Source organism: Hyposmocoma kahamanoa, unplaced genomic scaffold (assembly GCF_003589595.1).
Source record: "Hyposmocoma kahamanoa isolate Upper Pololo Valley unplaced genomic scaffold, ASM358959v1 63, whole genome shotgun sequence".
Taxonomy (NCBI): Eukaryota; Metazoa; Arthropoda; class Insecta; order Lepidoptera; family Cosmopterigidae; genus Hyposmocoma; species Hyposmocoma kahamanoa.
In genome coordinates, this window is record NW_020653851.1 from 7,633,183 (window position 1) to 7,661,102 (window position 27,920).

At 35.1% G+C, this 27,920-nt stretch overlaps 3 protein-coding genes across 8 annotated transcripts in view; 2 read left to right on the forward strand and 1 right to left on the reverse strand.

Annotated features, from left to right (window-relative positions):
* LOC113230107 (potassium voltage-gated channel subfamily KQT member 5) overlaps positions 1–10,347 on the forward strand; it is a 34,317-nt gene extending 23,970 nt beyond the window's left edge. For 2 of the 6 annotated variants that reach the window (XM_026463865.1, XM_026463867.1), the window contains 6 exons: positions 2,701–2,771; positions 4,889–5,016; positions 7,335–7,431; positions 7,559–7,866; positions 8,143–8,249; positions 9,656–10,347. In XM_026463865.1, the coding sequence (XP_026319650.1) occupies positions 2,701–2,771; positions 4,889–5,016; positions 7,335–7,431; positions 7,559–7,866; positions 8,143–8,249; positions 9,656–9,912 (968 nt within the window). In that variant the 3' untranslated portion in view covers positions 9,913–10,347. Of the gene's footprint in view, positions 1–2,700; positions 2,772–4,888; positions 5,017–5,741; positions 5,870–7,334; positions 7,432–7,558; positions 7,867–8,142; positions 8,250–8,520; positions 8,636–9,655 lie in introns of those variants that run through there. The other 4 variants (XM_026463869.1, XM_026463864.1, XM_026463866.1 and 1 more) reach the window with 4 other exon arrangements.
* A 5,751-nt stretch (positions 10,348–16,098) lies between these two features.
* Positions 16,099–23,169, forward strand: LOC113230097 (negative elongation factor D). Its single transcript, XM_026463854.1, has 12 exons — positions 16,099–16,251; positions 16,322–16,547; positions 16,633–16,742; positions 17,460–17,567; positions 17,843–17,992; positions 18,218–18,348; positions 21,264–21,451; positions 21,567–21,807; positions 22,019–22,229; positions 22,387–22,527; positions 22,870–22,999; positions 23,076–23,169. Exons 1-12 carry the CDS (start codon positions 16,192–16,194, stop codon positions 23,105–23,107), a joined length of 1,728 nt encoding a protein of 575 aa, XP_026319639.1. The 5' UTR covers positions 16,099–16,191; the 3' UTR covers positions 23,108–23,169.
* LOC113230099 (nuclear speckle splicing regulatory protein 1) lies at positions 23,141–27,920 on the reverse strand. Its single transcript, XM_026463855.1, has 5 exons — positions 27,744–27,920; positions 27,524–27,671; positions 24,461–24,658; positions 23,918–24,083; positions 23,141–23,766 (listed from the first exon to the last, which is right to left on the reverse strand). Exons 1-5 carry the CDS (start codon positions 27,758–27,760, stop codon positions 23,171–23,173), a joined length of 1,125 nt encoding a protein of 374 aa, XP_026319640.1. The 5' UTR covers positions 27,761–27,920; the 3' UTR covers positions 23,141–23,170.

Consider the following 27,920-nt stretch of genomic DNA (forward strand, 5'->3'; position numbering starts at 1 on the left):
ATGCCCTAATATATCAGAGGTATTGCCCACTCCATGTGTAGGTATTTAGCTTGGAATTGAGGTCAATATATTCTGACAATACCGATGTCTGCTGATAAAATCAAAACAAAACGAAATTCATAAAATCCATGCTAAAAATAACATAAAAGCCTGATTCTAGTAACCTCCGACTATGTTTGAATAAATAAAGACTGTGGTAATATAATTAGCGCTTAATATGTAGACCTTGAAAATAACTATGTAAAATGTTGATTTACTTTAATTGCAACCGTACAAGTAACTGCGAAAATAACGTCTACCCATTATGGAGTAGCCGATACTTGGGGGACGTGAGCAAAATAATAACGATTGTTTGTCACCTAATATTGCACTGAAATTTTGTTCTTAATTGTTATTACTACGCACTGGTGTCAATTATTTGAACTATTTAAATATGTTATAAAGAATTTACGTACTAATATCTTTATAAAAAATGGTCTCATATTATGAAATTCCCTGTGCTATAGAAAACCAGGCCGACGATATCAATTTCGGAGCGATACCCAGAGCAAAACCACTTTAGAAAAGTCTTTTCCCGGATTGGTGATACCGGGAAGCAAAGTGGGAACCTATTTATTGAGTGCTAAGCGTTAGGCAACCGAGGTCATTATATATGTGTCGGAGTTAAGGCCATTAACGCTGGAAAGGAAGACGTCGAAGGAAACACCCTCAACGCACATTTAGTCAGGAATTACTTGATAATCGGATTTTTCTGTACTCTACTCTACGTTATCAAATCGTACAGCCGGCGGTGAAATAGTAACGTCAACTGATTGCAATTAGTTGTTTTATGCATTTTTCACACTAATTAGTTCGAAAATACAAGAGATGAAGCAGGTTAGAGCGGATTTAAACGTCACGCAGAAAGTTCAGAGAGAGCGAGGTGTCGAAGACGTCGTACGTCTTCACTGTCCAAGCAACTTACACAAAGAGCCCCCTCTCTCCGACCATACCCAGTTTGAGCTGTCAAACTGACGTGACATTTGTAAACAAACCATGATCGAGACTAGTTAAAATGATTCGTAGGTAGCCTAGTAAATCGTTTATCTAATAAATTTAAAAGGTTTGAACTCCGACATATGGATTCATTGCCGACTAATAATCGAGCAGTATGAAACGATTCCAATACCGGGAAATAAAATTTAATATTTTTTTTAACATACACTTTCTATTAATCTAACCATGTAAATCCAACCTAATATTATAAATGCAAAAGTAACTCTTGTCTGTTACATTTTCACGTCTAAAGTACTGTACCAAATTTGATGAATTTTGGGTATAGCGAATAGATAGATGGAACTTATGAGAAAGACATAGGCTACTTTTTGCAACATAAATAAATCTTAAAGGGGTGAAATAGGGGATAATAGTTTGTATGAAGAATAATGAAACTATAAAAATTAATACGGTACAATAGGCTACTCGCAGTACTTGTTCTACGCAGACGAATTCACAGGTACCAATTAGTAAGCTACAAAGGAACGTTTGTAGCAAAGAAATCCTTAGAATCGGGATTATTATCTAATAAATTTGCGTGATATGGGATAACGTGTCGCAAATTGCTGCGGAAACGACGCTCTTCGAAAAACGCCCTCTGCAGACACCGTGCCACTTTCTAAGGTCGCTGATATCCGGTCTGCTAAATACCTATCATCCATTCCCACAACCCTCTTTTTATTATATACACAGCATGTATGTTCGGCTGTTACCTAACCTTATCAAGTAAATATTTATTTTCCTTTATGTAAGCGACCACATGAAAGCAATTCACATTAAACACCCTTCAAATAAAAACAAATGAGTCGCAAATGAAATTTATTATTACGCTTTTGCAAATAGGAAGGACTGGCTTTGCTTTTATGACAGCTGAAGGCTTGAAATTAAACGAAATGTAGGCACGGGCGACCTTCCAAATTCAAGTGTGTGAAAGTGAATTTAATTGGCATCAGCGATACAGTAATCCAATTGAAATCCACAAACCAGACCTTTCCACGCAATACTCTTGAAAATCAAAGTATACCCGTTCGCGGATTTCAATTTGGAACAAGGGTTCTCATGAGCATCTACTTATAGGAACCCGGGTGGTGGTCTTACCCTTTCTTTTACAAGGAAAAATCTCAATTTTTCCCTAACACAACTTCTCATTGAAATCCTGAACGATTCTTTGCAACTCAAATAAATTCAATTAAGTTCGCTCTTTTTACGGGCTCAATGATGGATCGAATGAAATCTGTTAGTAATTATTATTTATTACAGAGAGTAAATAATTTGTTGGAACAAACAGATGTCATCATCGAATATTTGTGTAGTTATTTTGTCCCGGTGTCAATATTTGATTAAACAATCATATAAATGTAGATAACAAATGACGGGCAAAACATGTGAATGGCAAACCCCGTTTCTTTATTGAATTTTTATATTTAAACTAGTAAGATTTTCATTAAATACCGATCTAGGCAATCTATGGAACTATATTTGTATAAAATTTGTCTAGAGTTTTGGCAAGCAACACACGCAAATGAAGTTGCAATAACGGGAACTCAAAACAGTTTGCTAGAGACCGCATAGCCGAACACCATAATGTTATGTAACACGGTCACGTGGTACAGGCGACTTATCGACCTTTGACCTATAATTACTGAAGATTGCTTTTTTGTGCAGATGAGGACGAGGAGCCGCGCTGTGTGACGCTCACGCCACGACACAAAGCTGCCATTCGATTTATAAGAAAGGTATGTAATTAAATTAAATACAACGAAATTCACCCTCAAAAGTATTACACAAAAATACCTATCTAGCAATACGCCATTTATAATAAACCTATATAAGTATCGTTATAAATTATAACTTTAGTTGAGTAAAAACAGTAAATTTGCGATGGAATAATTTATAAAATTTAGAAGTCCAATTTAAAGTATATGAAGCAATAACTTAAGCTTAATACATTCATAGCCATACAGCCCAAGTATGTTATTCTCTAATTACTCACTCACTCAGTGTGTACTTAAATTACTTGGGCAGATGTAGGTACAAGGTGTACATAATTAAAACCTAACTTGTAAGTTCTGTTTAATTGAATATTATATCGAAGTCAACCAAGATACATTACAAGCACATAATTCTTAACTTATTTGACAAATTCACGATATTTTCCAAGCGGCAAATATGTGATGAGATGTGAAACCTTTGATCTTGGCGACAAGACTTTATTCGACAAATTATACAATATTAGTATTAACAGGACTACACAGAGAACTTAATAATTTTGGCACTTATATTTCTAAATCTAGACAAGGAATAAATTTGCCAATTCTTCGTTACCGGAATATAGTTGTATGATTCATGAGTATTATGGTATAAAAATGAGAGTAGCAACATTGATATAACAACTGCGACAAATTATTGAAAATATATATTTACAAATTCTGTTAGTGTTAACTTTGCACGACTACTATCTCTTCCGAAAACAAGTTGTTACAATCTTACAGTTCGTTAGCTCATCGCTCATAATGAAATTAATTTAGATAAATAAGTAAAAATAAACATCAAACAGTTTGAAACGTAATTTTTGTGTAAAATGTTCAAATTTTTCTAATAATATTTTTTAACTTTCGTTAATATTGTTTTTTTAAATATCAACTGTAAGAGTTCTATATGAAAAAACATATATAACCTACACAGATTCTAAACTCTAAACTTATAGATTCTAAGAGTCCACAAGAGACCGTGTAAGTAATGATTACAAACATTCTGCAATAAAATCAACTCAGTTTTCATAGTTGTTTTACTAAAAATTGTAATATTAAAATATATTCTTCGATAAAGCATGACACAATTAAGTAGAATAGGTACTTTGCAACTACTACTAGCGTAGTTTCGTAAGACGTAGCAAGTGACTAAAGTTTATGAGAATTCATTAAATTCGAATTAAAGTAGCAAATTTTTCAAAAAGTACTATAAATTATAAGTGTGTATATCCTACTCATAAATATTAGATTCGTTAAAATTGTAGGTATTATATAGTATTAATATAACTAGAAGGAACGCAATAAAACCAATCATAAATTTTAAACACTACTAGCTTTTTTATATTAAATTTTTTTTCACAAAAAACTTTGGAACTACGTATATGTTTCACGAATCAACAATTTAAATTAATTATTCATTGGCGATCTATAATTTAATATCATTATATATGACAATGGCTTAGAATAAACGTTACACGTAGATTTTGTAATTTGTTAGCATCTTCTAGAATAGGGAAATATTATTAGCCGAACTTCGATTTATCTCTTCATCACGTTTTGCAGTAGAAATCTAAACTATTAAAGGAGTGGGATAGGTAGGTGCTCATAGAGGTATATGTAACAATGGAACAAAAAGTTAATAAAATCCACCTCCCCTCCGTTACATAATTGATCAGGGTAAAGAAGAAACTTAGTAATCGGGAGCAGCGCTGAATTATTGAACCTGTTTGCATTGCTCCACTCCAATGCTAACTTGTCCTGCGCGTCCTTTTGTTATTGGAGGCCTTGTTTACACAACCACAACCACTTTCTAACTCCGATACTGGATATTTTCCTTCCTCCAACTTTTGTTCGTGGTAGAACATGTGCTACGCCGTAGCAACTGCTACGCGCTAGTAATTGTTGCGCAAAACTTGCACACATGGAAGTGAACAAAGAAAAAGAAAAGTTCGAGAGTATTTCCTCTTCGAAAATTAAAAATGCTTTAAGTTCCATTTTATAGTCTTCTATAATGAATTAAACAATTGTACAAGATTTTGCTCTTACAAATGTAATAATTTTCTGCTGCACATTAAACATTTAATATTGTGAAATTCTGACAGATGAAGTATTTTGTGGCACGTCGTAAATTTAAAGAAGCTCTTAAGCCGTACGACGTAAAGGACGTTATAGAACAATATTCCGCGGGCCACGTGGACCTTCTGGGACGAGTGAAAAATGTTCAAACTAGGTACTCAACTCGCCGGCGACATTATTGCACCTTATTTCTTACTTGCTCTATATCTTGCTCCATCTGGATTGTCCTACTGTTTTGCAATGTGATTTATGTAGTCAACTTGGCATCAAATCAAATGTCTACTCTTGTAGCTCTTGTGTGCAACGCTCATCATATTTACATTTCATATACGATTATAGCACTGAAAGTTTCCTTTGTAAGCAAATATTTGTAACAAAACCGTACGCTTTACACAAAACTTATTATAAAGTTTTTGAATTGGAATTTTCAGTATATAATCGCTGTTACTAAGACAAGAGTTCTTTACTAACTCTCATATAAGCTAGCAGCTACTTCATTTGTCGTCAGGTGCTAAATTTGTGATCCGTTACATAATACTCACTATATGCGTGGCCGCTTCTCAGAGAGCCTTAATAGTGACTTAAATATTAGAGATTACAGAACCCTCTTTGTCAATGACGAGCGTGTTCTCGACGGCAACTGTAATAGCTTGCGAATGTAGCGAATGTACCAGGACTTTGGCACGAAATTAGCTAACGAAATACATAGCTCAGAGATACCGTATTCACAAACACGAACCTTCGTGATTGGCATATAACTATCCTCCATTTATATACGCATTTAAAAATCAATGGTCGTCTATATATATTGCATTTATTTATACCAACATGCCTTGTGTTATTGCAAATTGGCCATTGGATATGTTTTTGTCCGTGTAGCTCAAGTATTTTGTCGCACGCAAGAGATTTAGAGAAGCGTTGAAACCGTACGACGTGAAAGACGTGATAGAGCAGTACTCCTCGGGGCACGCTGACCTGCTAAACCGAACCAAGAACCTGCAATACAGGTGAGGAGTTGGGGAGTCATTGCACTATGGCGTGACGCCGACTCGCCTGCTTCATTCGCCTCATACCTCAGCCAGCCTCCTCTGCGTGCGTCTGGTCTGACCATACCATCTTCCATACTTCACTAGTAATGTAATACTACCTGTCAGTCGTAGCTATTGTTACTTAGACTGCGTTAAGTGTCATCAACAGGTGTCAAAGAAATCCAATATCACATGATTATCGACACTTTGTGGCGTTAAGTATTTTCTTTCATGGAAGGTGAACGTAGCCAAGTCAAACAACTTCAGGTTTCCTTACTTATTGCTTTTGTACCGATAATAAGAGTTGATTCTTGAGAGAAACCCCAATTAAGTTAAAGGAAATAGTTTCATTATCGTATGTTTTTCGATAGCTACTTACATATTTATAATTTATAGGCGTTAAAAAATATGCAATTCTAATGAAATATTAGGTACTTATGGATATTGACAAATTTTAAGATAGGACACATCTAGGTAGATACCTACTTAGAAAACTGATAGTAAATGTTTTATAGGCGGGATTTTAGGCAGAGTGCCAAATAGGCAGTTACAATAACAAATCTGTTGTTTGTAGGGTTATACTACCAACACAATTTCGGTTAAACGTGATTGTGCTTATTAATCGTATTGTCACTTACTCACTTAGCATTTTTGTTTTGTCCATGGTGTTTTTCGTCATTTGTTTCGCCCCGGGTAAGGCTCGTTAAACTTTAGGATCATCTATCATCCCACCGCTTACGCACATAATTGTCTTTCTATTTCTAGTTAAGCGCCAGAATGTTGCACGATATATTTGTTCCCGCAGCAATACACGCCTTAAGCTATCTATATCTGTTGTCATATTTTTGTTACATACTTGAGTGCATGTTTTAAGATATATGCATTAAAGTAAGCAGGTAGTATTAGTTGCGTAAGTTTTGCTACATTACTTACCGATAGCAAAATGAGTCAGAATTCAGAGCATGTGCAATTGCAGTAGAAGATAATTTTTTACTGCAATATATTTTAGCAGTCTTTCTTTAAAATATATTTTAGTAACCTTGAAAAGCCTCTAATGTAAGATTGTTCAGCGGAAGTTCTTAATTAGAGAATACCGCACGACGAACCGAGAATTATCGGTTTGCCCCCATTGAAGGACTGTTGGTGTTAACAAAGGAAATTAATACCATCCAAGCGTTTAAGGTATTCCTTCCCTTCTACTATTTGCTGACGGTTGAATTCGTGAGTAAATTGATTTTATTTGTAATTATACCTACAGTTAGATCGCCTCAATACATTCTGACTATATATAACTATTAAGTTGTACAACAGAAACAGTTTATTTTATGAATCATGTGCAGTGTTTTAGGACTGTTTACTTACATGATGTTACATCGGTGTTTAGTTCAATTCCATTTACAATTTGCTTATGAATCCGTCATTAAACAATAAATTAAATCAACAGGTTAGACCAAATACTTGGAAAACAAGGATCGAAAGCTAAAGACGTCTATGCATCAAAAATCAGCCTCGCTTCCAGAGTAGTTAAAATTGAAAGACAAGTAAGTCAATAATGAACTCATTCGCTTACCTATATGAATAAATTATTATATATATATAATTGTAAAGCAACTCAATTCAAGATTGGTCCATAGATAACATTTCTTACTCGTGTCATGTGGTTTTCAGGTAGATGATATAGAAAGTAAGTTGGATCATTTATTAGAGTTGTATGAAGAAGATAGAAGAGTTCAAAGAAAAATAGGTAGTGGGGCCAATGGGGGTGGAGGAAGTGGTACATCCGGGGACGGTACGCTGGCACTACGCGCACGGACGGCGCTTGTGGAGAAGCAGTGTTCGGAGCCCAACTCGCCGGTATCACGGTCCTACGAGCAGCCGACGCCCTCGTCGGCGCTGCCGATGCCACACAAGCGACCCATGAATAGGGGCTACTCAGATCTAGGGGCACGATTTATGCGCAAAAAAGTGATAGTCAAGTAAGATTCATTCAACTGTCACTCCTCCTCTTGATATATTGCCATATTAATAATGTATGAATGGTTCGCTTAAAGGTCACTGATAATCGTAAGCTTTTATTATATTCATTAAAGTAAAGGTTTTTACCAAAATTAATATAGAAATATAAATATGCTAAAATCCACGAAGTTTCATACAAATAGAATTATTATTTTAAAACAATCATGAAAAAATTTAAGTGACCATTTTTAGTTTAGTTGACTATACGTGATGTTTACGACTGATGTTAATTACAGAACGTCAACAAGTCGAAACGGTGAGTCACCTCGAGACGATGAAGTAGTAATTGTAGTACCGACTGACCGCGAGGACACGCCGCCTCGACTAGTGACGGACAGCTCAGGTGATTATCCCTTTATAACCATAGACATTGACCATCAATCACATCATGACCCTGAATAGGAATATGTAGACCACATTTAAGTATTGTATCTACTTATCTACGACTATGTACTAATAATTAACACTACAAATCAATAAATACCTTTTAACTGACCGCTTTTCATCAAAACTTTAACGCAAATTCACAAATTGCTACATAACAATTAAATAACGTGTCATGACCTTTATTTCCTGCAGCTGCTATTTTAACCAATTGCACGTCATTGCCATAGGTATAAATATGCGAATATTACAAAATTGCAGCATCTTATGAAGACTATTCATCGTCGACTTCTCTCTGACCGGCAACCTCGGACAGCCCCATTCTAATCGGCCACCACCGGCTGCGTGAGTCCCAATCCTCCCGTTTCGATGTGTGGAATGTGTATAATAGTGTCTCCCTGCCCCCTTGCCCCACTCCCGACCCTGAATGTACCTAACGATGGTGTTGCATCTTGAACTACCTTACTGCATTTACATCTACTTCTTTCAAATCTTCTTTTGGTCTTTATTTTCCTGCGTTCATTATAAACATTTATTTGTTTTGCTACATTTTTCCTCTTCGATGTACAATTAATATTTATTACATTCCTAGCGATCAAAGCATCGGAAATACCATTGAAAAGAAATGTTCATCTCTAAAATAAAACAATGTTACCGCTGAAAGGAACAAGTTTGTGAATTACGAGTAATACTATAAGTTTGAGAGAATATAAAATTTTACAGTCAGTATCGGGTAGTTGGTCCGCAGGGATCCCTCGTTACTATGCAATGGTTTTCTTTGTTTTACCCTTTTTCTCATCGGCAACATTTCCTCCAGTTTCGCATGTTTGTGACGTAGACATTCTGTAACTTAGTATTGTAATTTAAACAGACCAAACTTTCTATCTACTAATATTTTTAAAATACGTGACATTGTTATTCGCCAAACTAACATAATATTTTAATTACGTGTTTACAGATTACTTATGGCCTTATAAAACAATTCTAAATTTATTATGTGTGACTACACGTCGATTTTATGCTCTACATGCTTTAATTGCAAATGAAGAAGTATTGGTGACATTGGCGTTGTTAAGAATGCCTGTTTGTCCTCAATGATATTTACGCCCCACAACCATCGATTGAATGAACCTAATGTCCAGTCGATAGGGCGAGATTTTATCGACACAAATTATTGAAGCGCAGTCGCGGTAATGGTGTTACGCCGTATTGTATGTCAACACAATAATATTCAAAGTCAAGAGAAAAACCAAAATGTCGCACATATAAAAATATGAAAACATGATTGTTAATGTATTTTTTAATACTCCCAATCTGACAGTTTGTGATAGATAACAAAGTTTAATGGTCATATAAATTTTTCAGAGGTTTGCGCGAGTTGTTCAGTGGAGGTAGAGACGGAAGCGGAAGCGGGTGGGTCGCGGTCTGGTAGCTCGGGGAGCGCCTCGTGGTGCGAGGGCGAGGCGGAGTGCGGCGAAGAACGCGGCTACGGTTCCGGCGACTCGCTGGCGGAAGACGCGGCGCTGTTGGGCGACGCTGCACACCCCGCCCAGCCAAGAATCGTGCGCAACCCTCGCCGCGATGTCGCCGTCGACTTGCACCTACTGCGGCCCGATGTTTGAGTGCTGGTTCTTCTATTTCCTGGACATTCCGCCGTTCGCCTTTGCTTCCTTCACATCTACTGCTAGTGATTTAAAGGTTCCGATCACGAAAAGTGAACGAAAGACAATTACACCACCATTGGAACCATTTAACTCGGCGAACGCCTTCGTCCCATTCGCACAATTTAATAAACTATTATGCGATAAGAGCATTGTCCACACCTTCACATTTCATTTTAGATAGAAGCTTAAAATGTAAAAATCAGATCATAAGTACCATTAGTCTAGCGCGATGGAATACATAAATAATTGAAGTACATACTCGTGCAACTCCAATCAATAAAATATACAACAACGAGTAGGTAAATACTGTGGTAAACAAGTGTCGTCGATTCCACTCGTTACAAATAAAGACTAAAGACTCAAGTATGTGTATCGTGAAACTAGCCACAGTTGAAACTAGTAAATTATTATTGTAATTAATACGCTTAAATTTTATTTTGTATTGCTTTTAAAGAAGAGTTGAAAACGCAATACTTTTAGATAGACGCTTCTAATTTATAAAATTATAAGTTGTACATATTTTATTGTAAGTCAAGTTATGTAATTATTGGAATGATTAGCATCGAACGAATACAACAGAAATCGAATTATTCCACTATAATTTTATATGCCTAAGGCATATTATTTTGATTATGGAGTTGTAAGTTAGTGATTTACCAAGTTTGATTTGGAAACCTAAGGATTCTACACTTAATTTAACTAAGGGAACCTGAAGACAATCAAAACAAAGAAACTGTGATAGACCTTCTGTAACAATACCAATTATCTTTCGAATTCAAACAGTGAGGCATACACACTAATTTTGAATGTATGTATTAATATAGATAAACGTATAATTAGCCTGCTGAAACTAGTACAACATTCTATATAATACTAGGAAACTCAACTTCCACCTACATTACCTAATTAGGAAAATACTATTCTTGAACCAATTTTAAAACGTTTTGGACACATTTCTTAATAAAAAAGCAGGGTAAAAATCTGCCTGACCTTCAGACTATAATTATAAGATATTTAAATAATCTACTTATAGCAAAGAAAATATATGTATATTTCCACAATTTTCATGGCATCTCTGCTACCACGTTAGAATAACAACTACAAAAATATACTTAGAATAACTTTTGAGTTTCGTGATAGCTTAAATAAAATAAATGAACCTAGAACGGTACAGTCGATGGGACCTACTATTGCCTAACAATTAATTGTACCTTATATTATTCATTGCATACACTATACCTAAGAGTGTGAACTAGAACGACTGATGTCAATTGAATAGAACACCAAAATGCTACGAGTAATTTGAACAATTTTTACTCGAACGAACAATAACTTTAATTTTGCGAAAATGTAATGTAGCACGATTTTCGAAACGCCTTTCTAACAGATAAGTATTGATAGGGTCTGTAGTATTAAAAATAAAATTATCAAGTCCATGCATTTAGTTGCAAAATAAAATACAAGTTGGTACGTTATACGTACGTGCTTGCTTGTTGTTACAAGTTACCAAGTCAACAGGTGTAATATAAGTATATTACAAGCATCGTTGCAATAACAGATATATTCATAGTGCGAAAATTCAATTCGTTATGTACCTATTCTGGGAGTAATGCCAAAAGCACTCGATAACTGCCCAGTTTTTTGCATCTAATCATGCCCCAATAGGTTTGTTACTATAGCTTTCTGTCTCGATTATTTTTTTGCGAATTTTGGACCAATTTTTATAAGTAAGAAATAGATTGTGCTATTTCCAAGTTAATTACTAATTAGTGAAGTTTATTTAGTCCATATAGCTCATATGGAAGATCGAATACGTAATCTATCCTTTCTTAATTTATGCAATAATGTATGTATATGTTATTATATTAAATAACACAAATCGACACATAAGTAGTAACACAATCAAAATCAATATTTTGATTTTCTACACAAAATAAGTGAATATCACTTCATATTGTCGCGCTAAGAAATAAAGAATATTGCCTCAGATCAATGATAAGCACAGATGTAACCTAATTTACCATGAACAAATATTAGTTAGCCACATTCTTCGTTCTAATGATCATATTGCCATTGTCAGAATTAGATACACATTAGATAATATAGTCTTTTTTCAAAACTAGTTCTTCGATGAATACATTACTGTACAATGTTTTCCTTGACGATATAACCCAAAAAAACTGTTTATATCCTTTTTCAAACGCTTACGGGACATTATGGCTTAAATAAACGCATGTCCAACCACGAAGTAAAAATAAGCCGAGACTAAATCCTGCCATGCAGTGAATGAAACTGTGCATCTACTTATCCACTGCCGCCCATTGATGGGCAACGATTCTTGCTCTTGAGGGTGCCCACTGCTTCAACCAGAGGCGATCAAAGCAATACTCATTTTCTTCAATACAGCTTGGCTGCAAATTGTGATTAATGATGATAAATTCTGGCTGGTCATAGCGATGAAGTGCTACTAAGGCTCTGGATGGCAATGGAGCCACCCTAACAATAATGTTTTAAACATGTAACCCCTAGTCAAATAAAGGCAAATTATTTACCTCTTTATTTTTTTAGTTAATCGATTAACTTTGTTGCTACATTCTCAAGTTCTAAACGTATAATGATAAATATTTGCCAATAAAAAAAAAGATATTCTCCCTTTTCTAAACAACGGAAATGGCATCTATGACCTCAATTACCAGAGAACCACTGCAACTTAAGGAAGCTTGCGTTTGTTTGTTTAAGGCTTAAAACCTCGTGTCGAGCTAAAGGTAGAATGCACTTCTTCCACAAGGCAAGCTTGCTAAGTCAGGTAATTTTGCGGTATATCGTAACAACGATTTCTATGCTTATCAATGTTCTGATATTGAATGCACGTCGAGTACATAACCAAATCGATGTGAATACACGAGTGAATGTGACTGCCAAAATAACAAAATTTAACTTTTGAACGTTATCACTTTACTAAGAAACTATGAGCCAAATTTTTCATATAAGAAAAATACGATTACGATTTCAACTGCAAGTATTATCGACATTGAATTTATTGATAAATTTTTATGCCTAAGTCCTTACTTAAAGCAAATTTATTAAACAATCACGGCAAAACCAAATCATAGATCATTGTAAAAATTTAAGTTTGTTATGTTTATTAAAATTTTAATGTTGTTTCCATTTTTCTTAATTATGTACTCTTTAATGTAACATTATCGAGGCATGAAAAATAAAATACTGATAGCCTTTACGAATCCTGTTTTTATTTTTAATAATATTGCTCAATATTGACCTGCCGTTTATACCTTTGACCGAAATATACTATAATATCTATATAAAATACCAACAAGTAATTCACGGAAGTTCACCAAACTAATACTAGATTATGACGAAACAATGGAGGTACGTGATTATCATGTCCGTATCAGTGTAGAATTTCGTCAAGAAAGGCAACCAACCGTCGCTCGTCATCACCGAACAAAAGCGATATCGTGCCTCGTAATGTATTTGGTTAATTATTTCAACGTAAGCCCGGAGTGTCCCCCGAGCTATTGTTATTTTATGCCTAAGTGAATAATACAACATCATATATCATCTTGCAATGAAGTTTTATCATAATATATGCATAAAACTTATTTACTAGACGCCTCGTACACCTTCGTGTTGACTTCAAATGAATAAAGGTATTGTTTGAGGTTCTGGACTGGATATTTCGAACTGAATATTAATGTCCTGTCGGGTATTGTACGGTACTCTCGTAGTCATTTTCTTAGTGGGTTAGGGGGTGGGTTAGGGGTAGGATTGCCGACTTATTTGATTACTGACTTATCTTTTCCGGGACAATTTTACCAAGGTAAGGGAGACGGGATGTAGCAATAAATATATTAAAACAAAATGTGCCGGAACTATATGTCAGATGGCCATTTATCTAATTGACGGTTATAACATGGCCGTAATATTGTTTTCTACGATCTTTTGGGAGTTTTTAATACTCTTCGTCATTCGCAATCAATATTTCGACATTCTTTCGCACGACTACAGCGCTGCGTCTGAGGGACTTCTTTTATGAAAGTATAAGTATAGGTGTTTGGAATCCGGGACAATGAAGTCTAATTACTGGACACAGGACAAGACGAAAAATTCCGGGACAATTCCGGATTTCCCGGACATCTGGCAAGCCTAGTTAGGGGTGGCCGCGCTGAATGTCACTTCTCGAACCCTAAGCACAGATAACTTTAAACAAACCCTAGGTTTAATACTGCACAAGAAACCCTCCGTCCACGTTTGACGGTTGCGGAAATACAGAACAGTCAATTCAATTCTGAATGGCGGTCATGTTGGTACCTATATAATTATTGAAAAATATTTGTCCTATTGTAAAAAGTCGGGCATGACGTTTTGAACTTGACGTCGACGTGCGTCGTCGGGCGCCGTGCGCTCGCATTGGTGCGCCAGGATCACACTGTGGTCGGCGTCTGACGCCTCACTGCGCTGAAGATGTGCGAATCCGCTCGACTGCTACCAAGCGTCGACGCCCGTTTCGGACACATCTAAACAGAGTAGTGTTCACGTAGTGTTGGGTCGTGGAAAAATTTCCATTTTTTCATACCTCCATATTTTTCAGAAAAATAAATATTTTTCCGTACATTTTTTCCAATATTTTTCCTTTAATTTTCCACATTTGACTTTGACACCTGTCAAAAGTTGCAGTTACTAAGCGAAAACAATCTAGCCATTAAAAAGGTTTTTTCGCTGTTGTGAAATCATTTTGAATCTCGTTTTTCTTTAAGTGACTTCTATCTACACAACTTTATTTTACAATTCACGCTAAATAAAACCTCAAAAGATATTTCTAAGAGTAGAACACAATAAAAGCCTTTGAAATTATATTTTTCCCATTTTTCGAGAATTTTTCCAGAAAAGTTTCCACTATTTGAAATTTTTCGGAAAATTACCCAACAGTACCTTCGAAAATGAAAAATAGTCTAAGAACACTACACGTACCGTACGTAAGTCAAGAACACATCAAGCTTAACTCTTTGGACTTTGAAGCGTTTTTAATGCAAGCAGCATAAAGTCGAGTTGAAACCTTAAATGTCAAAACTTGATTGCCCATGCCTGACTCTGCACGTATAGACGTGCAGGCGAAATATCGAGAGTTGATCTCAATTTGGGTTTGAGTGTTTAATGATCTTGTATACGAAAAAAACGATAACATTAAAACATAGTGTCACTGAGAATATAAATTCTAATCCTTTGAGTACGAAAAAAACTTTTTATGAAATTTAACCCATTTCGGCTGTCCCTGATGATTTCGTCCCATACAATGAAATGACCCCTTCATGAAACTGAGTCGATTAGCACTAAAAGAAATTTCGACCAATTTTATTATATTTTTATGGGCAACTCACGCTTGACCAAATGGCTTGACTATGCCAAAATTTGATTTGACAAAAAAGACTTAATAGTCACTTAGACAGTTTCCTTGTATCTTTTACTGCCTCCGTGGCCGAACGGTTACTATTTTTTTGTTGATCCAAAGAAAGACTGCCACGCAGAGATCCCAGGTTCGATTTGTTCTAAGGTTCGGATTTCCCCATACTGTCCCACTGCTGAACATAGGTCATACCTTGTTCAGCATACTGTCCCACTAAAAAAAAAATTAAAAATAACTGTTGCGTAATTTTCCGAAAAATATCAACTTACCCGAAAAATTTAAAGTTTTTTTCAAATATAATTTCGAAGGCTTATATTCTGATCTGCGTTTAGTTAATATCTTTTGAAGTTTTATTTAGAGTGATTTATAAAACAAAACTTGTATAGCTAAAAGCTGCTTAGAAAAATGAGATTTAAAATGATTTCACAACAGCGAAAATACTTTTCTAATGGCTCCATCGTTACTTCTTCATGTAAATTGCATGACCCAACACTAGTCTAAATGGCCTTCTTTCCAGGCATATTTTTATAATAATGATATATGGTAACACTTAAGTGTCATTTGACACTGACATTTTGGATTTTGATGCCCTAAGTTTGACAGTTAAGTTTAGTTTTATTTTTATTTTTAATATAATATAATAGACACACGCTTGAGTGAGTATGCTATTCTTCTTGTAAGCACAGTGTTCTGCGATGCTGTTGCTGTAGTATTTTAGGAAGTAGACGCTAATGGAGTTTTGTTAAAAATTACAATATATTCATTATATGCTCTGTGAAACATAACACACATTGCTTCAGGAGAAACTAAGAATGCCCAGCCAATACGAGGAAGAACGTGCTTGGGAAGGTTCTAATCACACTCAATATGAGGTAAATATTTACTTGTATATGAGCGACCTATACTTTCCAACAGTATAGTTATAATGGTCTTCCTGTTCAGGACGAAGGCGCTGAAGATATTATCGAGAATCCCGAAGAAGTATTGCAGGAATGCCTGGAAAAATTTAAGACCCCTGACTACATCATGGAGCCCGGAATATTTGGACAACTCAAACGATACTTTCAAGCCGGAGGAAATCCAGAGCAGGTTATAGAGCAGCTCTCCATCAACTACAGCGCAGTGGCGCAAATGGCAAATCTGTTAGCAGAATGGCTCATTCTCGGAGGTAAATTGCATACTGATTTAAAACAATATCCTATACTAGGACAATATCATGAATATATTATTTTACGTAAATTTACTGTTAACAGGTGTCAAAGTCACAGAAGTACAGGCTATGGTAGAAAACCATTTGAAAGATATGATTTTGAAAACATTTGACCCGAAGAAAGCTGATACCATTTTCACAGAGGAAGGTGAAGTAAGTATATTATGTTAATTAGGAAAAACTATATACATTGAAGTTAACTATATCGCCAGCTGTAAGTAATCAGAGTCCTGTATAATCACAGTTAAAATTGATAGATTTATTCCAATTCCATTCACTAATTTGTAAAAATGTCACATTTATTAAATGTAAATAGATAAACTGTCAAATCTTATTCAGGTTTAGGACCGAAACACAAAATTGTGATGTGACGTCGCATCGCAGAAATGTATGAGCTCACATGACACATTGCAAATATTTGCTAGTTGCTCCGCAATGCACATTCCTGCAATGTTAATCTATTTTACATTAACAGCAGTTCAACACTTTAGGATCCCTGTCGCTACGTAGTTTAAAAAATATGTTCAGTACAGTTGGCGATTGTCGAAAATAATCACAAAAATCGTGTCAGTGAGACACTTTGCTGCTCGAAATCGCATAGCATCAATTCGCGTCGCAGTGTTCTGCATTGCGAATTCGCTTCGCGCCGATTCGCAGTTTTGTTTCGACCCCTAGGTTGGCTAGGTACACTTAATTTATAAAAAACTCAATTTTCATTCAACTAGACCAACAGTATACCAATGATTTAGTTATTTTTTCTCTACTTTCATGTAATCTCTATTAAGTTACTGAAAAGAAATTTGTTAACCATTTATTAATATAACCCATCTACTTAATTTTGACCTTATTGACACTAATGTATGTTCACAGACTCCAGCATGGCTAACAGAAATGATAGAGCACCCTACTTGGAGATCCCTGATTTACAGACTGGCTGAGGAGTACCCTGACTGCCTTATGCTTAACTTTACTATTAAGGTAAAATTCTCTCAAGATTCTATTTTTACAAGAAGTTTAAAAATACACTGTGAGTGTGCTGTTCATTCACATTTTCCATTAAAATGTCAAACAAATCTAATTGTTTATTTGTGCTTTTCTCAGCTTAGAGGTCTCTTTGTCTACAATAAAAAGTACAGTTGCATTCTTTGCCTGATCTTGGTAATTTACGACTTTTGTAATATATGAGAGAACTTCTTATGAAGTGTAATATTTAGTTTTACCTCAGACTTATATAACTTTTCACTGGTTCTCAGTTGATTTCGGATGCTGGTTTCCAAGGTGAGATCACCAGCATATCAACTGCAGCTCAACAGATTGAGGTGTTCTCTAGAGTGCTCAAGTCAGCCATAGTGGGCTTCCTGCAGAGCTCTGATGACTGGCAGAACAGTGTCAATGAATGTGCTGTAAGTATATTAAAATTTTAAATAATTTTACTCAAATTTGTTGGCTTTTCTGTGTTCTCCTTGTTACTTTCCAAAATGTTTATTTTTTTACATTTAATATGTTTAGAAAAATAAAAGTATGATTACCATACACAAAATTTTATTGTCACTACAAAAAGTTTACTTTTACATAATTACCATAACATATGCAAGAAAATAAAAATATCAAACAACTTTGCTTACCAGAAAATGGTCTGCCATGGAGCTCACACATATGTGTACAGTCAAGTCATTGTGCATATATTATCTCAAGAGCCAAGGGGTGGGGCTATCATGAAGAGGCTCAGCCAAGAGATCACCAGATGTGCTCAACAAAGGTAGCATTTGTAATTTTATATTTACCATAAAATTTAAGGATATCCAGACTCATTCAATTATTACTAAACACATGTTTATACATATAGTCTTGTTTCCTTTTAAGGCGATGAGGTGCCCAAAATTGCTTAAATATGGTGTTTTTGTGTAAGTTTTTAGGTGATAACATAGCATGTGGAACTTTGAAAATAGTACATACTGTAACACGTATCTTGAAGTGTAGCTTGAAATTCCTAGAATATTGCTTATTGTCATAGGTAATACAAAAACTGGATTACAGAGAGACTCTGGTGGTTATTTTTTGACATATTTTTCTCGGGCAAACCAAACTTGCTTACTACCAAATTTGGTGTGGTTATTTAAATGGTACTTATCTTGATCCGACACTTTATTTGTTTTAAATAAAAACAAATTACAAATTTAGGAGTAAAAAGTAACTTTCGCCTACTAAAGTACGAGCTAAATATTTGCTTGCAAATTATGGACAGGCCTTAACAGTGTGAAAAAATATCATACACAAAAAAATACGTAAATAAGTAAATATAATGCACCAATTCGTTGAAATCAAAACAAAATATTTTTTTTAAAGTCAAATTTTTTACCACTAGGTGAGAAGAAAAAAAAAATATTTTTGGTTGGATTAGAACCTAAAACACAAAGTATTCAAAACAACAATGAAATTATTGTTTGCGGTCTTGATTATTTAGTAAAATTACAACGTTGAATTCTTCTGCTTCAGTTCGTGGGATACGTTGCCAGACCTCTGTTTTGACATGGTTTTGACAAATTAATTTATATTCTTAGAATAATAGCGCATCGAAACCTAGTCCGCACACGCTAAGTGAGGCAAATTGAAGCGCTCCCAATTGGGCCTACATGAGCGGGTGGGCTGTCAGTGCTCAAGGTCAACTTGCACCGCGAACAGCTCAAAAATTTTAGCTAAAAATCACGAAATGTGCGGTAAATGAGTGTAAAAATACGTCACACAAACATAAAATAGATACTGACATCACATTCCACAAGGAAGTAACGCGTTTCAACTTGTTACAACAAACAACAAAACCGAAAATTAACCTACTACTAAAACTAGCCTGCATGAATTTGATTTTTGCTACACTTGTGACAGTTCGTTTGATATGAAACTATCATTCTATGCGTTATTATTCTAAGTCTAAATTGTATTGTAATCGGCTGTCTACCGTCGAGCACGATACTTACGAGATATGTAGTTGGACATAGTTATGCAAACTATAACCAACCTACAAAATGTCACTTTCGAGATAATTAGATTTTTGTAAAAACAGTGTGAAGAAATAAATAGGTAAGTTATTTGAGACTAGAGATGCGCCGAGTAGTCGTCTACTACTCGGTACTCGATGTACTCGGCCGAATAACTTGGTTCATGAGTAGTGTACTCGGTTAAAATAAAGCATCACAGCTATAGACATAATAAAGTAAAATCAACAATATATTTACAAAAATTCAAAAAAGATTTATTACTAGAAATTGTAGACAATTGTAACAATTTCTAGCAATTTAGTAATTTAAAACGAAAATTTACATTATTAAAATTTAAAATTTAACAAAGGAAAGTTATGATGTAGGAATATTTACGAGGCTTTCAGCGTGTTCAGGTAATAGTCTGTTCCTTTTTTCTTCATACACATTACCCGCTTCGGCAAATAACCGCTCGCTATACACAGTGCTTGCAGGCGCTCAGAAAAACACTCGTGCTAATTGTGCCAGTTTTGGATATTTTGTTTTATGCTTTGCCCACCATTGAAAAGACTGTGCTCTCGCGACAATAAACTTTCATTGACATATCGGCCTAATTCTAGACCAACGGGGGTTTTAGGATCATCGCGTTCCGGTTGTAATGAACCGAGTACTCGGCTCGGCAAATGTTAAACCGAGTAATATTCGGTACTCGGTTACTCGGTAAACTTGTACTCGGCGCATCTGTTTGAGACAAACGATGTACTGTAGCAGTGCGAACGATATAGGGAAACTATTATATTATATAGCAATAAATAGAAAACATTATGTATCTTTTTATTTAGTTAACGAGAACCATGTTCTAGTTTTTGTAATGAAAGCGCCAAAGATCTACACTACTTCAGTACATGTGACATGGATCCGTTTAGCATATTTTTAAAAAGACATTATATGAAATTAAGCAGCAAGGTTCTTTTTACCTATTAAAAAGTTACTTATTTAGGGTTGGTATCCTGAAGGACTTTTATTTTCTCCGTTTTGGGTTGGTATGTTGCCAGGATCTTTTGTGAGCAGGTAAAGGACACGTCTGGTGTTCTACCTAAATACATAACTCAATTTCACACGAGGTGTAGGTTGTTTCTTGTTTGCATAACAAGTCCAGTTCATAAATGCTTTGATATTTTTTGGTTTGATAGCATGTTTGTATTTTAAGTACAACGCCATCTGTTAGCGACAATCAATATTATGTTAAATTAAGCGGAAGGTCCAACTACCACACTCTTACCGCATCGGGGCGTATGGCGCCACCTTATTGGAGAAATTATAGTAGGCGCGATATCGCTCAAGGTCATCGACGCTTGTCAACGTCGGTTTCATTGGTTGGTATATGCTTGAGTTCCAAAAAAATAGTGCATATTCAGATTTAGAACATCTGGAGTGCATACCAAATGAAGCTGAAAGATAGGAAATTTCTTATGTACTAAGTTGCAATGTGACAGATTTAGATGTACGTACATATTATTATAGTATAATAAGTACGCTAAATTGTTATAGATAGTTTGATTTCGAAACTAAGCAGACTGTAAATTGTATTTAAGGAGTGGGAACGACATTTTCATTAATTTAGAAAGAAACACTCTAGGGTATACCAGTTTCTCAGTAGTCATTTAGTAAGTCCTTCCATATACAAAAATATTTCCAGTGGCCATGACGTAACCCCAATCACGCTGGCGCTGACGGCAGGAGAATCGTGGCGTAATGCGCGCACTGCACTTGCGGCCATGTTATCCCGTGGCGCGCTGAATCCCGCGGATATCACCGTTTTATTCCGCGCTTACACGCAGCCAGAGCCCCCACCAGTGCACTTATTGAGAATTCCACAGTTCCTAGGTAACCACAGTCCAATCTCAATCAATCTTGATTACATAAGATAGACATGACGCGCATCTCGCACCTGTCTCTTAACGTAAAATCAAAAGTAGTGTATCCTCCCTTTTATTTTCAGAACTTCTTGTAGACGCCCTGTTCAAATCAGGAAGTAAACTAAACCCTGAACATAAGTCAAAGTACATGTACTTATTAGCATATGCTGCGAGTGTGTGTGAGGGACACACGCCAGGTAGACCAGTAAAGGATGAGCTGAAGCCAACAATGCAGGCTATCGAAAAAGTACACGCTGTATGTTGCAGTTCTGCAAGTTCTAGTGAATTGATTGCAGAGCTACCGACTTTGTATCACTGTATAAGGTAAGACATTTTATGAACATCTCGAGATTTTCTTCTGGACTCTGGACTTAACCTATCCTATACATAGATTCGTAACTGACTTTGTAGTTAATTTTATTTGCGATGTACGCGAAATAAAGAAGTAATTAACATTGAATAACGTAATCGATATATACACGTCCCACTAATCACTGAAATAAAATACTGAAATTTTCTTTAAAATCGTTTTCAGATTTCCAGTTGTGGGTATGGGAGTTTTAGTTTGGGTGGAATGTGTAGTCACAGAGCCTTCATACTTTAAGCTATGCACTGAACATTGCCCAGTACATTTAGCACTTTTGGATGAAGTAGCCTCATGTCATCAACTGCTGCATCATAGATTGTTGAGACTTCTTGTACAGCTGTTTGAATCTCCTCAGGATGAACTTGAGATTTTAGTACAGGTAAGAAACCTAACATTAAGAAGTCTGGCACATTAGTGTTAATTTGCTGACACGATATCTTAAATCGTCATAAAGAAGTAGATACCTCCTTTATACACTGATGCAGCCTTTTATGAATTACATTTTATTAAATTTAATTTGTAAAATTGATTTTCAGTTGGAACTAAAAAAGATGCTTTTGGATCGCATGGTGAATTTATTGAGTCGCGGATGTGTAGTTCCCGTCTTGCGTTACGTAAAACAGTGCTGGCAGAGAGGCGACACTGATATTTCCCTCATTAGATATTTTATTACAGAGGTAAATTAATAATTTGAAATATTAATAATAAATATTCCGTAATATTCTGTTTATTTACCGCGTTTGTGAATTTCGTTTTTCTCAGAGGTTGACTGGTAGAGAATGCTTTTAGCATTAAGTCCGCCTTTTGTACCCTTTGTATTGTGGTCAATAAAGTTTAATAAATAAATAAATATATATAGTAGACAAGTTATACAAAGCAATATGTGTGGAAAATAAGAAATAATCTGTACATTTTTAGAAAATAATAATATAATATTTCATAAATTATTCTCTTCAGGACCATAAATCATTTCATAAATTATTCTCTCTTCATGTTCTTAAATCATTTATGATTTTTAGGTACTAGACGCTATTGCGCCACCTTACACTCCCGAATTTGTTCAGCTAGTACTCCCAATGGTTGAAAACGAAGAAATAACTGGCACCATGAGGGCAGAAGGCGAAAATGACCCTGTATCGGAATTTATTGGTTAGTTTCAACTTACATGTCAATAAACACTTACTTTTTAAAATACATTTATTTATACATTTTTTTTTTGTTTCAGTTCACTGCAAGGCGCATTATGTTGCTGTTTGAACAGTTATTAAAATAATCTAAGATTTTATCAATAAAATTATCCATGTTAAGAACATTTTTTTGTTAACAACCTCTAGCTGCTTTTCTTTCATAATATCTCTTTACAGCTTGTACAAAAGCATCACCTACAGTTCTCTTTTTCCATATATCAATTTTAGGCTTAGGTGGCGGAACTGGCTCATCCTTTGACTCTTTAGTCTTCGTGCTCTTGGACTCTGTATCTTTAGATTCCACTTTGGGAGCAGGTTCTTTGAATGTATCATTTGATGGTGGTGGTTTTGGAGTTACCTCTGGTGATTTTTTAACACTTTCCTTATTATCGACATCTTCATCACTGGGATCATCAACAGAGAAGTCTGAATCTGCATCAAGCTCAGCATAATTCTTAGTCCTCTTCGCTTCTCTAATATCAGTGATGTTTAAACGGTTAATTTCCTCATCAGAATCATCAATCTCTCCTTCAGATAAATTTTTCTTTAAATCAGCAGAAGATTTTCGCTTTCTGTAATTCCTTTTCCTATGTGTTTCTTGTTTTTCTGGTGATTTTTCATCTTCATTATTTTGAGTCTGTAGTTTACCTACAGCTATATTTGCTTCATCATCTTCTTTATTCTTATCTGATCCCAACCTTTGTTCATACAAATGTCGATAGAATCCACCTGACATCAAAAATAAATATATTAATAACACTTATGCGAGCTTACTATCTTAATCAGATGGTTTTTCAATGTTAGGCCAAAACAGAAGGACACATAAATTGATGAACTTCAACAATGCCAAAAACATTTGAAAACGATTGACATTTAATACCTAAGTCTTTCTGTTTAGTGACATCCCCAATGCTCTCTAAGTACTCTTCCCGCTTCTCTCTTTCTTCTTCCAGTTTCATCTCCTCGAGCTTCTTCTTGTAAGCTGAAGTGACAAACACTTCTTTGTCAGCATATTCATCCCCTTCCTTTTCCCTTTCCTTTTGAATCTGAAATAAGGTAGACTTTAAGTTTATGTATAAAGCAATAAAGTGTGAAACAATACGTAGGAACTTCAAAACTGTTCTCGTTAGTATACAACACAGACATTTTGCTTTATGCTGCTATTTTACGGCAGTGTTGCAATATTCAAGAAATCAAGAAGGAAAAATCTATATAATATGCAAATGCTTAAGTAGGAATGATAAGTGATATTTTATCAGGTTTTTAATCTTAATGAAATTACCAAGAATTTACACAAATTACATATCATCACGCCTGTCTCCTACTGGGGTAGGCAGAGATCATGCACCTCCACTTACTATGCTTCTTACAAACCTTCGCCTCTTCCACTCGATAAATTACACAAATTCTCCAAAAAATCTACCTGTCTTTCAATCCTTCTCTCATTTTCAATTTTTCTCTTGGTGGCAGCTTTCAACAAGTTCTCGATATATCTCGGCTTCTTTTCTTCTTTGCCCTTAGTCTTCTCTTCCTCCTTCTTACTGGCCATGGAGTCATATATTTCATCATACTGGTACACAGTGGGATCTTCTTCTATAGCTTTTTCTTGAGATATTTTTGCCTGTAATGTGTTACATTCATTAAACAGTTCATTAGTACACTTTTTTGTAACCTGTAGCGTAGATGCTGCCAAAAAGTGACAAAATAATGAAAGATGAAACACTCTCATAAAGAACAGTTAAGAACAAACCATGTCAAACATTATTTTACTATTGTTTGCTTCCTTTAGTATTCTTTATTGATATCATGTGCTATGACTTGTGTCTAATACAAATTTAACAATTTAAAAATGGTTAATTTAAAGTTTAAATTGGACATAGTTATGCAAACAAGAACCAACCCACAAAATGTCACTTTCGAGATGATTAGATTTTTGTAAAATCAGTGTGAAGAAACAAATAGGTAAGTTATTTGAGACAAAAAACTTAACAGAGTTATGTGTAGCATTGAGAATGATATAGGAAAACTGATTTATATTGATTTTTCTTTGATTTAAGTATTTTTTTAGATCAAAAACCTGGTGGTTCTTTATTGCAAAAATACTGTTTTGTGGGATGATTCTTTACTGCAAAAAGGTTTAGGTTTTACAGGTAGACAGATTACAGTAAATAACTTTAAATCCCTTTGTTATCTATCTGTCACTATTTTGTTATGACAAGAACATACACACTATTAAGTAAAACACTGTTGTTCATCACCCCACATTACCTAATCACCATCGTCCACTTCTACCTCAAAATCAACTTCACCAGAAAACTCATCTATATTATCTTTAACTGTATCATTCCGTGTTAAGTTCTTGTAAAAGTGTTGTGCATCTTCTAGTACAAGATGCAACAACCTTTTCGGGCCGTTTAACTTTGCTTCAGGGATGGGATTTCTTTTAGACCAAACTAGATCCATTAATTCTAAGGTGAATCAGGCAGTATTTTCTCGTAAATTTTATCTACTTTTACTTTCATTTAGTCTTTAATCTAGGTTACATCTCTCAAAAATTAAAAACACAATATCTTAAGCATAATCTCGTTTATATTAAGAAGATACTCTTTTGATCCATCAGTTACTTTTTACCTTTTTATTATTTTTTCCAGGTTAGTAAACAACAAAAATCTTTTTTACATTTATAAACTTTGATTGGTTTATTTTTTCTGTATGTGTTCGTTATTTACATATTATAGTCTTCTGTCAAATTGTTGAAATTTTAGAGCAAAGTCGATTGGACCGCATCACATTCTTCACTCCAGTCTCCAGACTCTAGAAAGCGAAGACTACTGTTTGAACTCTTGAGTAATCATCTAATAAAGTTTTTAGTGTCAACTTCATCTTTATATTTCTGTTTTGGCCTACGCAAGTGTCACTCCAAAGTATTAAGTGCTTCATGCCGTCGTTAAGGCTCTCCATTACGTGCTCAAGAAAGCAGGAGTTCACTTCAAACTCCTACTCGCTTCTCCTTCTACCCAAACATTGCAATAGGAATGGTTGTTGCTTCCTGAGTGGATGTCCAAATTGTAAACCCTAAGCTGTCTTTTGTAAAACACCTCACGGATCACCCTCTGAGGTGAGACAGCTTTGGGTTTACTTTACCTCTCCTGGGTGTATACGCAGGAGAGGTAAAGTTGTTTGCAGGTCGAATGTGGTTGTTTTGATGAATGGATCTTGATGGGTCACCTGTGAGCTGGTTTTGTAAATACTGACCTTTTTGTAAGTGCTTAGTGTAAGCATCTTCAACCTGGGCCTTTTCTTGTTGAGGCTTGTTTCTTACTGCTACCGTAATAATAATGTAATAACACGGCATGTGTTTGACTTAGCTTCTGAAAGCGGAGCATTTCTCATAAACATAGTAAATAAACTGCTCACATGTGTCTCATACTACGAAATTAGCCCTTGGAACTCCACCAAAACAATCACAGCAGGCCAAACCCTGCATAAAACTTTACCTCTTCTACGCATACTAATTTACCCAAAAATGTGGTATTTTATAAAAGACAAAGCTGTCTTTATGTTAACAATATGGACACCCACTCAGGACATTGCAACATTTAGATACAAAGAGAAGCGAGTGGGGGTCCTCGGGAAGTGGGCTCCTGCCTTATTAAGCATGCAAAGCAGAGACTTGAAGACGGTGTGAAGCATTTACTACTTTTGGAATTATTTTTATGAAGGTCAATATACAGATAATGGTCGAATATAATGTGTTCTACAATTGCAATAAAGACTATACACGCCAGATGACTATGTGTAAATAATGAAGACCTGCAGAAAAACTAAATCAATGAAGTTCATAGAATGAGATGAATTATAGTAGAAACGAATATGTTAGATTTACCACTTTACCAGCTTACTTTTTGTGTTGCTGTTTTTGAAAATTCATAACCATAGTTCAGTAAACTCTTAATAATCACAATCATTAGGACGAATCACGATTTTATGTATGTAAATTATCATTATAATAATTGTATATTGGAATGTAATTATCTCCCACTCTTTTCACAAAATATAATTACCTATAAAGGACTAAGCATCTTGGTTATTTCATAAGGGACTATATTTGATTTGCAAAATAGAACCAAACGCATCTTGGTTCCTTTTAGCAATAAAAAGTAAAGAAAATGTTCCTTTTTATTTCATTAACGAGAACCATGAGGCTTGGTTCTAGTTTTTGTAATGAAAACGCTAATCTACTGGTACATTTAGCATATTTAAAAAATAAATTAAATTAAGTTAAGCAGCATGGTTCTCTTTAGCTTTTAAAAAGTTACTTATCTATCTACCCTGGAGAACTTTTATTTTCTCCGTTTTTGCTTGATATATTGCCAGGATATTTTGTGAGCAGGTAAAGGTCACATCTGGTGTACCTAAACACATAACTGAATTTCACTCGAGGTGTGGGTTGGTTCTTGTTTGCGTAATTATGTCCAATTATTACCTGTCTGTTTATGTTGTGACTGGGTCGAAGTAAAGCAGGTCTTTTCCTAATTTCATCATCAGAGTCGGAATCATTTCCGAACACATTCCGAGAAGCTTGAAATGTAAGCGGCTGCGGTTTGTCCTTTCCAGGTAATATAAGACCGTACCTAAGACAAGAAAACATTTAGAACTCTGTCATGTAATCAAATTTATGTCGTATTGATTAAAAAGAAACTTACTTTTTATTAGCAGACATGATTGTCTTCTGTCAGTATTACGAATCTTTTTTCGCTAAAATACACCGAGCTATCAAAAAATAATCTATAATTGCGAGCACACATAGCAGGTCGGTGCCGTGGTTGCTGTGCCTGTTCCTGATTCCTCCCGTATTACATGCGTATTACTCTATTCTTTGC